The 12,986-nt window shown below is 46.9% G+C and overlaps 1 protein-coding gene across 1 annotated transcript in view; it reads right to left on the bottom strand.

Moving 5' to 3' along the window:
* The window catches only part of ZDHHC8 (zDHHC palmitoyltransferase 8), a 218,277-nt gene extending 205,492 nt beyond the window's left edge, over positions 1–12,785 (bottom strand). The window contains exon 1 of the mRNA XM_085636173.1: positions 12,462–12,785. Coding sequence (XP_085492299.1) covers positions 12,462–12,565 — 104 coding nt within the window. The 5' untranslated portion in view covers positions 12,566–12,785. The remainder of the gene's footprint in view (positions 1–12,461) is intronic.
* Positions 12,786–12,986: the final 201 nt, after the last annotated feature.

Raw genomic sequence — 12,986 nt, 5'->3', positions numbered from 1 at the left:
AATAACTTAACAGTTGCTCTTCTTATGACATAGCATATTAAACATTAGCCATGAAATCGTTTTGCATGACATTATGGGTTCAATACATATGAACAAGATTAAATATAGCTCCTCAGACAAAGAAAGGTCTAAGGGCAACCAGGGCAGCCATGTAGAGAAATTGACCCACAGTATGGAATTATCTAAAGACAATATTAAAATTACTTGCAAGCAAAACTTAGGGACTCCATTTCTTTTCTCTTTTGGCATAGGTTGACTAGCTTGGATATACCCTTCTTTTTATTTTAATCCTCTTACACTGATGTTGTTTCCAATGTGCTCAAATTAAAAGGTTAGCAGACTTGACAGATAAAAGCAATGATGTAAAATTCCTTATGGCTCAACACACAAACTGCTTAAAGACAGAACCTGGAGACTAGACCTAAATTCCTGCCTCACACACAAAAAACATTTTTATACATCACAAATTTCTACAAACAGGTTCTGCAATTTTGAAATATATTCCTTTACCATAAGTGTATCAAACTGAAGGTTTCAGAACTGCTCATAATAAAATGGTAACAGCTTTGAGGACACAATATACATACACAGACACAAAATGGATAGATATTTAACCAAAACATTTGCTGTTTGTGAGCGGTCTCTATTATTCCTTATTCGTTCGGATATTGGTATAATATATGCACGCACAGTATGCCATGAGGTGGAAAATATTGCATATATTCACTCATGCGGAACAGTACGATAAATTTACTGTAAGGTCATTATATTTTAAGGTCACTATTCTGTTTTCCTTGTGTTGATACCATGATATTTGCGACCATTGTTGTGACTCTCTAGTCATTTGAAAAGCTCCAAGATGGCCTTCTGCCACCAGCCCAAAATAGTCCACAACAGTGCTGGTGTTCAAGTGTTAGAATAACTATAAAGGGATGCAGAGAACCACTGATAACCTCTCATTTCAAATGTTAGGACCCTACACCCCCTGATGATTATTGTGCTGAAATGATAAGCCCTGTCTTTCTTAGCACTTTGAGACTTCATCACTCAATACTTTTTGATTTGAATACATCTTATGACTTTCTCTGTCTTGTACTCGCTTTAGAAGTGCATTGAAAAGAAGTTACCTCAGTAAGTTTTGAACATTGTCTTTATGGTAATTCTGAAGAAGTGAAAATGAAGTTACTTATTATAGCATCCCTAATCAAAATTAGAAAATAATAATTATTTATTTTCCTTAAAGAGCACTTCAAACATTCAATATGATCTCCATTGATCCAATACCAGAAGGTTGGGATTAATTTTGGCTAGAACGCAACTGGTTAAAAAATAATTATTACACAGCATGAGTACTCCTTCACCTAAGGCAATGAAGGTTTCCATATCAAAGATACCAAGAGTTGTTTTTTTAACAATTTCATACGTCATAATGCGCTACAGTATGTATAACTATGTACCACTATAAATTGCTATAAAAATTGTTTGAAGCCAGGTATCAATACTGGAGATATTAGTAGATAAAAAAAAAAAATCATAAACCCAAATGTGAACAATGTGTGTACATAAGAAATTGCCATGGATTGCTTGCTACATTGTTGGAGTTAATCTTTTAAAGTTCCTTTGGAGAATCTAACACTCCAATTTACCATAATAATAGGTATGTAATAGAGATGAATTAGATTATTGGTTTGAATATATCTTTACATGCAGGCAAATGACCTCAACTTGTCCTTTGTTGGTGGCATGGTATAAGCAGAACTAAGAGGAGAGTCCATCACCCTCAGATCAAAATTGCCGGTCCACTTTTATGGTGCGGTCTCTCTAAAGTATACACATTTCTTAAAATAAAAAAGTATATACAGTAAGAGTGTTAATATAAACAAACTACATTTCAGCGCTTTGAAGTAGCCTCTAAGTGCCAGAAGTGTGATTGACACATTCTGCATGAGACTTCGTGCCAAAGTTCAGCTTTGTGCACTGCACTCCATGTATGAAACCTGTCTATGCACCAGAGGCACCACATGAAGCACCTCCAATATAAGCTACACTACAACCCAGATCCTATCAACCACACTCCGAAAGGGCACCGAGGACCCCGATGCAGTGCTTCATAGCCTGGTCGTGGGTATGAAGCGTTCCATGGATGCTACAATACAAGACATCGATCCCTGCTCTGTAAGGTTCTATCGATGAACCCGATGCAGTGCCTCATAGCCTTGTAGTGGGCATGAAGCATTCCATGGGAGATACAATACATTGATCCCTGCTCTGTAGGGTTCCATCGAGGAACCCGATGCAGTGCTTCATAGCCTTGTGGTGGGCATGAAGCGTTCCATGGGAGCTACAATACATTGATCCCTGCTCTGTAGGGTTCCATCAATGAACCTAATGCAGTGCTTCATAGCCTTGTGGTGGGCATGAAGCATTCCATGGGAGCTACAAGACATTGATCCCTGCTCTGTAGGGTTCCATCAATTAACCCGATGCAGTGCTTCAAAGCCTTGTGGTGGGTATGAAGTGTTCTATGGGAGCTACAATACATCGTTCCCTGCTCTGTAGGGTTCTAGCGAGGAACCCAATCCAGTGCTTCATACCCTCGTCGTGAGCATGAAGCGTTCCGTGGATGCTACAATACAAGACATTGTTCCCTGCTCTGAAGGGTTTTATCGATGAACCTGATGCAGTGCTTCATAGCGTTGTGGTGGGTATGAAGCATTCCATGGGAGCTACAATAAATCGTTCCCTGCTCTGCAGGGTTCTATCGAGGAACCCGATGCAGTCCTTTATACCCTAGAGGGGAGTATAAAGTGTTCCACTAATGCTACAATACAATACATCGTTCCCTGCTCTGTAGGGTACTATCGAAAAACCCAATGCAGTGTTTCGTAGCCTAGTCGTAGGTATGCAGTGTTTCATGACTGTTACAATACAATACAATACATCGTTCCCTGCTCTGTAGAATTCTATCGATGAACAAGATGCCGTGCTTCATAGCCTTGTCGTGGGTATGACGTGTTCCATGGATGCTACAAGATATCGTTCACTGCTCTGTAGAGTTCGGTCTCTCTAAAGTATACACATTTCTTAAAATAAAAAAGTATATACAGTAAGAGTGTTAATATAAACAAACTACATTTCAGCGCTTTGAAGTAGCCTCTAAGTGCCATAAGTGTGATTGACACATTCTGCATGAGACTTCGTGCCAAGGTTCAGCTTTGTGCACTGCACTCCATGTATGAAACATGTCTATGCACCAGAGGCACCACATGAAGCACCTCCAATATAAGCTACACTACAACCCAGATCCCATCAACCACACTCCGAAAGGGCACCGAGGACCCCGATGCAGTGCTTCATAGCCTGGTCGTGGGTATGAAACATTCCATGGATGCTACAATACAAGACATCGTTCCCTGCTCTGTAAGGTTCTATCGATGAACCCGATGCAGTGCCTCATAGCATTGTAGTGGGTATGAAGCGTTCCATGGGAGCTACAATACATCGATCCCTGCTCTGTAGGGTTCCATCGATGAACCCGATGTAGTGCTTCATAGCCTTGTGGTGGGTATGAAGCATTCCATGGGAGCTACAATACATCGATCCCTGCTCTGTAGGGTTCCATCAATGAACCCAATGCAGTGCTTCATAGCCTTGTGATGGGCATGAAGCGTTCCATGGGAGCTACAATACATCGATCCCTGCTCTGTAGGGTTCCATCAATGAACCCAATGCAGTGCTTCCCTTGTGGTGGGCATGAAGCGTTCCATGGGAGCTACAATACATCGATCCCTGCTCTGTAGGGTTCCATCAATGAACCCAATGCAGTGCTTCCCTTGTGGTGGGCATGAAGCGTTCCATGGGAGCTACAATATATCGATCCCTGCTCTGTAGGGTTCCATCAATGAACCCAATGCAGTGCTTCCCTTGTGGTGGGCATGAAGCGTTCCATGGGAGCTACAATATATCGATCCCTGCTCTGTAGGGTTCCATCGATGCACCCGATGCAGTGCTTCATAGCCTTGTGGTGGGCATGAAGCGTTCCATGGAAGCTACAATATATCGATCCCTGCTCTGTAGGGTTCCAATGATGAACCCGATGCAGTGCTTCATAGCCTTGTGGTGGGTATGAAGCATTCCATGGGAGCTACAATACATCGATCCCTGCTCTGTAGGGTTCCAATGATGAACCCGATGCAGTGCTTCATAGCCTTGTGGTGGGCATGAAGCGTTCCATGGGAGCTACAATATATCGATCCCTGCTCTGTAGGGTTCCAATGATGAACCCGATGCAGTGCTTCATAGCCTTGTGGTGGGCATGAAGCGTTCCATGGGAGCTACAATATATCGATCCCTGCTCTGTAGGGTTCCAATGATGAACCCGATGCAGTGCTTCATAGCCTTGTGGTGGGTATGAAGGTTCCAAGGATGCTACAATACATTGTTCCCTGCTCTGCAGAGTTCTAGCGAGGAACCCGATGCAGCGCTTCTTAGCCTTGTGGTGGGCATGAAGCATTCCATGGGAGCTACAATACATCGATCCCTGCTCTGTAGGGTTCCATCAATGAACCCAATGCAGTGCTTCCCTTGTGGTGGGCATGAAGCGTTCCATGGGAGCTACAATATATCGATCCCTGCTCTGTAGGGTTCCATCAATGAACCCAATGCAGTGCTTCATAGCCTTGTGGTGGGTATGAAGGTTCCAAGGATGCTACAATACATCGTTCCCTGCTCTGCAGAGCTCTAGCGAGGAACCCAATGCAGTGCTTCATACCCTAATCGTGAGCATGAAGCGTTCCATGGATGCTACAATACAAGACATCGTTCCCTGCTCTGAAGGGTTCTATCGATGAACCTGATGCAGTGCTTCATAGCCTTGTGGTGGGTATGAAGCGTTCCATGGATGCTACAATAAATCGTTCCCTGCTCTGCAGGGTTCTATCGTGGAACCCGATGCAGTCCTTCATATCCTAGAGGGGAGTATAAAGCGTTCCACTAATGCTACAATACAATACATCGTTCCCTGCTCTGCAGGGTTCTATCGAAAAACCCAATGCAGTGTTTCGTAGCCTAGTCGTGGGTATGCAGTGTTCCATGGATGCTACAATACAATACATCGTTCCCTGCTTTGTAGCGTTCCATCGATGAACAAGATGTAGTGCTTCATAGCCTTGTCGTGGGTATGACGTGTTCCATGGATGCTACAAGACATTGTTCGCTGCTCTGTAGAGTTCTGTCGAGGAATCCAATGCAGTGCTTCATAGCCTTATGGTGGGTCCAAAGCGTTCCATGGTTGCTACAATACAATACATCGTTCCCTGCTCTGTAGGGTTGGATCGAGGAACCCGATGCAGTGCCTCATAGCCTTGTCGTGGGTATGAAGTGTTCCATGGATGGTACAATACATTGTTCCCTGCTCTGTAGGGTTCTATTGATGAACCTGATGCAGTGCTTTATAGCCTAGTTGTGGGCACGAAGCAGTCCATGGATGCTACAATACAAGACATAATTCCCTGCTCTGTAGGGTTCTATCGAGGAACTGGATGCAGTGCTTCAAAGCCTAGTGGCGGGTATAAAGCATTCCATGAATGCTACAATACAATGCATCCTTCCCTGCTCTGTAGGGTTCTATCGAAAAATCCAATGCAGTGCTTCATAGCCTAGTCATGGGTATGCAGTGTTCCACGAATGTTATAATACAATACATCGTTCCCTGCTCTGTATAGTTCTATTATTATTATTATTTTATTATTATTATTATTTTAGTTCTATTGATCAACAGGATGCAGTGTTTCATAGCCTTGTTGTGGGTATAAAGTGTTCCATAGATGCTACAAGACATCATTCACTGCTCTGTAGAGTTCTGTCGAGGAACCTTATGCCGGGCTTCATAGAGTAGTCATGGGTATGAAGTGTTCCATGGATGCTACAATACAAGACACCCTTCCCTGCTCCGTAGGGTGCTGTCGAGGACCCCAATGCAGTGCTTCATAGCCTTGTGGTGGGTATGAAGTGTTCCATGGATGCTACAATATATCGTTCCCTACTCTGCAGAGTTCTATCGAGGAACCCAATGCAGTGCTTCATACGTTAGTCGTGGGCATGAAGTGTTCCATGGATGCTACAATACAAGACATCGTTCCCTGCTCTGTAGGGTTCTATCGATGAACCCGATGCAGTGCTTCGTAGCCTAGTAGTGGGTGTGAAGCGTTCCATGGATGCTACAATACAAGACAACATTCCCTGCTCTGTAGGGTTCTATCGAGGAACCCGATGTAGTGCTTCATAGCCTAGTCACCGTAGGAAAGATGTAGCATGTATCAAAGATGTGTCATACTGGAGCTGTTCACAGCAATGCTAGGCTAAACCACTGCAACGTAGTCCATACCTTTCTGCATAAACAGATAATGGACAGACAACGGCGAGCACAGAACCAGGTGTAAACGCATGCTCCAATATGAAGAAGTAAGACCACCCACCACTGGGTACATCGATATCGAAAGTAGAAGGCACTACACAACCTTGAATAATGGTTCAGCTGACATGCAGAAGTCCCAACCGCCCTCCAAGCTTTCCAACTAGTGCCTTCTGATCGCACAACTCCCAGACCAGTCAGAAGACAGTCAAACACCAGCCCCAGGGGAGCAGATCCGTCAGTGTGCAAAGACCCAGACTTTAGAAGACCATCAGACCATCCACACGGTACAACCAGAGTACCTACTCTTCATAAGACTTCGGAATCCAAGGACACTACTCACGCCAAGGGATGCGGTGACCAAGAAGCAATGATTAAGACACACAATTGATGGACGGAATGCAGAACAAATCAAAACATTCACCCCCAGTCAAGAGATCTGGGTTAAATCCATCAATCTTTTTCTCACCATGCCACCCCAGTTTAGACCTGGCCATATGGAAATCAGTCTTGACCCTGTGCCTCATGGGAACAGTCCAGCCCGAACTGCCAAGCCAGGTCCTCCATCAATTGTGTGTCTTTTGCTTTCTCGCCCCAAGTGCGGTCCTAGGATGCTCGTTTACGGTCCAGGGAGGACCTGGCTTGGCAGTTCAGGCTGGACTGTTCCCATGAGGCACAGGGTCAAGACTGATTTGCATATGGCCAGGTCTGAACTGGGGTGGCATGGTGAGCAAAAGAATGATGGATTTAATCCAGATCTCTTGACTGGGGGTGAATACTTTTGATTTGTTCTGCCTTCCGTCCATCAATTGTGTGGCAAGAAGCAATGCTGGCCGGACTCTAGGTGCCGCCGATCCACAAAGTACCGTACCTGGTATTCAGCAGGATTTACCCCTGGAAACGAACCTTCCAAGCTGAAACCAATGCCACTGTCTCCAGGTTAAAATACAACCCTTCCCACACCTAATACCGTGCAATGCCATCAGGCATCCGTTTCTATACAGAAAACTCTAAGTGGTAGAAAAAAACGACACGCAGGGCTACACGCAGCACTTCAAACAAATAAACTATGAAACAACAGCGTGCGCACACAAATGAGTTTGTATTCATAAAAATAAATCAAAAAATATAAATGGCACCATAAAAAAAAGGATATATATATATATATACACACACACACACACAGATATAATAGATACATACAAAGGGCGTGCAATGGCACACATATACAATGCATGCATACACAGAGCGATCAGGTATAAATATATTAAATGGAAAAAAAAAAAACTTCCGCGGAGAGGCATTTGCCAAAGTACCACAGTTATTATACCTGTGCAGAGTTAAAAACAAAGAAAGCCGGAAGTCTAGGGAGTAATCTGGCCAGTTTAAGGTTAATGTACAAGTTATATTTCCGGTTTTTATAAAATGGACAATATATTCCCCTGCAGTGAAACCCACACCTCTGCGGCACCAGCGAATGTGGGAGCATTTTGGGTCCTTCCTGCAAAAAAAAAAAAAAAGTGGGGGGGGGATTTCTCCCTCTTCACAGTTCAGCAACCCCCTCCCCAACCTAAAAGTAAACTTCTTGAGGACGAACTGCGCAAGCCTTTTCCAGGAAATTTGACAAGTCTTGCAAAAGCAGTACATTGATTTCACCAATGAGAGCTGCGGATGACATCTATTGTTTTCGGTTCTCAAATTAAGCGACTTCCTGCTCCGAGGAATAGGCGATTTGGAACGCATCGAGTGCTAAATGTTTGGGAAATGGGAGGACGGAATGACATTTCACTTTACTCTTGCGAAAGGCAAACAGGACCCACATTCCGAAAGCCAGCAAACTTTAACCCGGCGGCAGTTCCATCACAGACACGTGACAAAGAGTCCTAAAGGAGTGATTGACAGCTAAGAACAATTTAGAGCCCACCACCCCGGCCAGGGGGGTCTTTGTTCGACAGCCATTCACAATACTTATCTAAAACCCCAAAGTGGGTGAACACACACAAACACAATGTGAGAAGTCTGTTGCAGAGTGGAACAGACGGGAGGGGACATTTAAGTATCAAAAAAGAAACTGGTACACACGCGCACACCAATACGAACAGTATAATATAATATATCACAATTATTTATCTTATGCACGTGAAAATATATATTATACATTAGCCATTGCTCCTGTATAGTTATGGTTCAGTGAAAAGGCATTTTTTTATTTACCTATAACTTTACTCTCTATGTACAGATTTGCACCGAATGTGACTTTCTTTTAGCATATGCACCTAGACCCCAGCACGCCGATGTACTTGTACTTCCTTGCAGGGGTAAAACAAACCAAAAAAGTGGATTCCTGGATGAGCGCCAATAGCGAATTTATCTTGCAGCTACAGCAAAAACTGCACAATACATTCATGCCAAACTTGGCATGAAAGTCACTTCACTCAAAGTGTGTTTTTCGTGGTTTGGTGTAAATCCAGTCGGTAGCTTGAGGTGCAGCATTTGAAGGAGGTGCTGGCGGCGTCAAGGCTTGACACCTTCGTACATCTTAAAACAGCTGAAATTTATTATGGACCGGGCACACCCGTCAACGAGCCACCGGGTGAAATGAGAAGGGGGCGTGGCAGTTGGGCACACAATCTGTCAGAAGCTTGGAAGGATCCGTTTTCTATTTATGTATAGTTGTGTGCCTTACCAACAAGGCAGGGCAGGTCCAATAACATTTTCCTTTGCTTATAACTTTGGTGCCGTTTGATTGGCGGCCAGTAAGTGACACCCAGCGCAGGTAATTCAAATTTAGTGCAGGAGGGAGGGGGGCAACAACATTTTTCCTTTACTAAAAACTTGCACATACTTTAGCAGAGAGTCTGCACGTTTAGCCTACTCTTGGTGTGTTCAGGTTCATGCAGGATATATCAAAGGTGACCTAACTGGTCTCCGGCTTTTCCTCTGACAGGTATGCAGTATTGCTCCATATACCGATGCATAGCATTAGCACATAAAGCTCAGAGGGTCCAACTGGTCACTTATGTTGTCTGCTCTTCACACACTGTCCTAACTGGTCTCCGACTTTACCTCTGACAGGTAAGAAAGTAAGTAAAAGCTTGTGGAGCACGCAAATGCTTGGGGTTGACTTGGCGCTAGCTTCCTAAGAAAAGCCAACGAAACAGAGACCTCTCAATAAGAGACTGAAAAAAAACCTGGTTTTTAGCAATTTCCTGAACTGAAATAAATTAGGTAGGCGGTATTGTTCCACATACAGTCGCATAGCATTAGCAGATAAAGCTCAGCGGGTCCAACCGGTCACATATATTGTTTGCTTTTTTCCCCCTCGACCCTAACTGGTCTCCGGCTTTGCCTCTGACAGGCAGTATTGAACACAGACACATAGCATTAGCAGAAAAAGCGCAGCAGGTCCAACCGGTCACATGTATATGGTCTGCTCTTTATACTCGACCCTAACTAGTCTCTAGCCTTACTTCTGACAGGTATGCAGTATTGCTCCATATACAGATGCATAGCATTAGCAGATAAAGCTCAGAGGGTCTGACCGGCACATACATGGGCTGCTCCTTACAGTCGACCCTAACTGGTCTCCAGCCTTATCTCTAACAGATAAGTGGCATTGCTCCATACACAGACGCGCAGAAAAGGCGCAGCAGGTGCAACTGGTCACATATTTATGGTCTGCTCTTTACACTCGACCCTAACTAGTCTCTAGCCTTACTTCTGACAGGTATGCAGCATTGCTCCATATACAGATGCATAGCATTAGCAGATATCGCTCAGAGGGTCTGACCGGCACATACACGGCTCTTTACACTCGACCCTAACTGGTCTCCAGCTCTGCCTCTGACAGGTTAGTTATTCATATTGTTCCACATACAATCAGATGCACGGCAGACACAGCTGAGACGCTCCAACCCTTCACATACATTTCTGCCCTTTAAACACAGGCCTTCGGTGGGGATACCACAGGACACCTTGTTTCCACTTCCGGTGCATAGTTATAACCTGCATGGGCACACCAGAACATTATTTGATAAAAAAAAATCCCAGGCATGAGATAGCTGTGGCCTGTAGCTTGGAGTTATGCGTCAGCCGTGCTAGTGCGCATTTTGTTTGCACCCAGCTACGTCATGGCTACAGACACCCTCATACATGTGGCATCAGAGAGAGGACCCAGCCGGGCTATCCTGCCTCATACCCTGAGTGTCTTTGTGTACAGGTCCGGGGCCTTCCCAGGGTTTATCCTCTGCAGCTCGGTGTAATTGTTCCATATACAGACATAGGTGCACACACTCAAACATGGCGACAGAGAGGGCTCAGTGAGGTCACACAGTCACATACCCTGCCTGCTCCTTGGGTACACAGACTCATGCATGGCATCAGAGGCAGGGAGGGCTCAGTGAGGGCACAGTCACATACCCTGCCTGCTACTTGGGTACACAGACTCATGCATGGCATCAGAGGCAGGGAGGGCTCAGTGAGGGCACAGTCACATACCCTGCCTGCTACTTGGGTACACAGACTCATGCATGGCATCAGAGGCAGTGCGGGCTCAGTGAGGGCACACAGTCCCTCACTGAGCACGGCCTACTCTTTGGGTACAGAGACACAGGTACACAGACTCATGGTTTGCATCAGACAGAGAGGGCACAGAGGGGCATCCAGTCATATACCCTGCTTGCACTCTGGGTACACAGATTCATAGGTGGCATCAGAGACAGGGAGGGCTCAGTGGGCCATCCAGTCATACACCCCGCCTGTGCTCTGGGTACAGACTCATAGTTGGCATCAGACACAGGGAGGGCTCAACGGGCCATCCAGTCATACACTCTGCCTGCACTCTGGGTACACAGATTCACAGGTGGCATCAGAGACGGGGGGGGGGCTCAGTGGGCCCCACCTAGTCGTATACCCTGCCTGCACTCTGGGTACAGACTCATGGGTGGCATCAGAGACGGGGAGGGCTCAGTGAGGTAACAGTCACATACCGTGCATGCTCTTTGGGTACAGACACCGGTACACAGACTCATAGGTGGCATCAGAGACGGGGAGGGCTCAGCGAGGGCACACAGTCACATACCGTGCCTGCTCTTTGGGTACACAGACTCATGGGTGGCATCAGAGGCAGGGAGGGCTCAGAGGGGCACACCCAGTCGCACATCCTGCCTGCACTCTGGACTCTGGGTACACAGATTCATGGGTGGCATCAGAGGCAGGTGGGGCTCAGTAAGGACACAGTCACATACCCTGCCCTCTCTTTGGGTACACACTCATGGGGGGCATCAGACACAGGGAGGGCTCAGTGTTCCATCCTGTCACATACCCTGCCCTCTCTTTGGGTACAGAGACACACAGACTCATGGGTGGCATCAGAGACAGGGAGGGCTCAGTGGATCATAAAAAGTCACATATCCTGCCTGCTCTTTGGGTACACAGACTCATGCATGGCATCAGAGGCAGGTAGGGCTCAGAGATGCTCGCCCAGTCGCATACCATGCCTGCACTCTGGGTACACAGACTCATGGGTGGCATCAGAAGCAGGTAGGGCTCAGTGAGGACACAGTCACCTACCATGTCTGCTCTTTGGGTACACAGACTCGGGTTCACAGACTCATGGATGGCATCAGAGACGGAGGGCTCAGTGGCCCATCCTGTCATATACCCTGCCCCCTCTTTGGGTACACAGACTCATGCATGGCATCAGACAGGAGGGCCCAGCCGTGTCATCCATTCTGCACTTTGGGCACACTCCCTGGGGCTCTGAGGTTCCACCCCTTGCAGCACGGTGTTATTGTTCCCACACACATCACAGAATGTAGCGGCTAAGTCATAGTGGGTCCAGTTCAGCCTCTAGGCACAGCCCCCCGGGGGCTTGGTGGAGGGGGGTGTCTCAGTCCCTAGCAGCACAATGTTATGGTTCCATATTCATACACGCTTATATATGTAGCAGACAATTCTCGTTCATTCTCTGGGCATAGGCCCTGGGGGGCGTCCACGCGCCCCCTCCATCCGTGGCTCACCACACACACCCGGGCGAGGCCCCACTCACGTGAAGACGAAGAAGAGACTGCTGGTCCCCAGCAGCAGGGCGGCCGCCGTGGACACCGGGATGTACTTGGTTGGTTTAAATCTCTTTGCAGCGCTGCTGGGCATCCTGTACGGCACACATCACGGTGGGGGGGCCCGGGGGTGACAGTCCGGGGCCCCCGGGGGCCAGCAGCAGCCGCAGCGCACGGGCAGCAGGCGCCTGCCCCCGGTACAAGGCGCTAGTGATAACAAGAGTCGAGAGGGAGGGAGGCGGGCGGCGGAGGGACAGCGGGGAGAGGGACAGGAGCGGAGGGAGCAGCTGACCTCCGGCAGGAAATCCCACCCAGCCTGGGCCGGCCCCCTCCGCCGGGGCCGGGGAGTTAAGGTGGAGCCGGGAGATGGCGGGCGCTCGCCTCCCATTCACAGGACCAGAGAGGAGCGCACGCGCTCTTCCCCGTTCATCCTTCAAGCGTGTTTTATAGCGCAGCGTCACACTCCTGCCGCGTCCAAGCGCCACAAACACAAAATATATTATAATTTAAAGGTC

This window comes from Triturus cristatus, chromosome 11 (assembly GCF_964204655.1).
Source record: "Triturus cristatus chromosome 11, aTriCri1.1, whole genome shotgun sequence".
NCBI lineage: Eukaryota > Metazoa > Chordata > Amphibia > Caudata > Salamandridae > Triturus > Triturus cristatus.
Note: the sequence above shows the minus strand (reverse complement) of the source record. Positions and strands in the feature narration are given on the sequence as shown.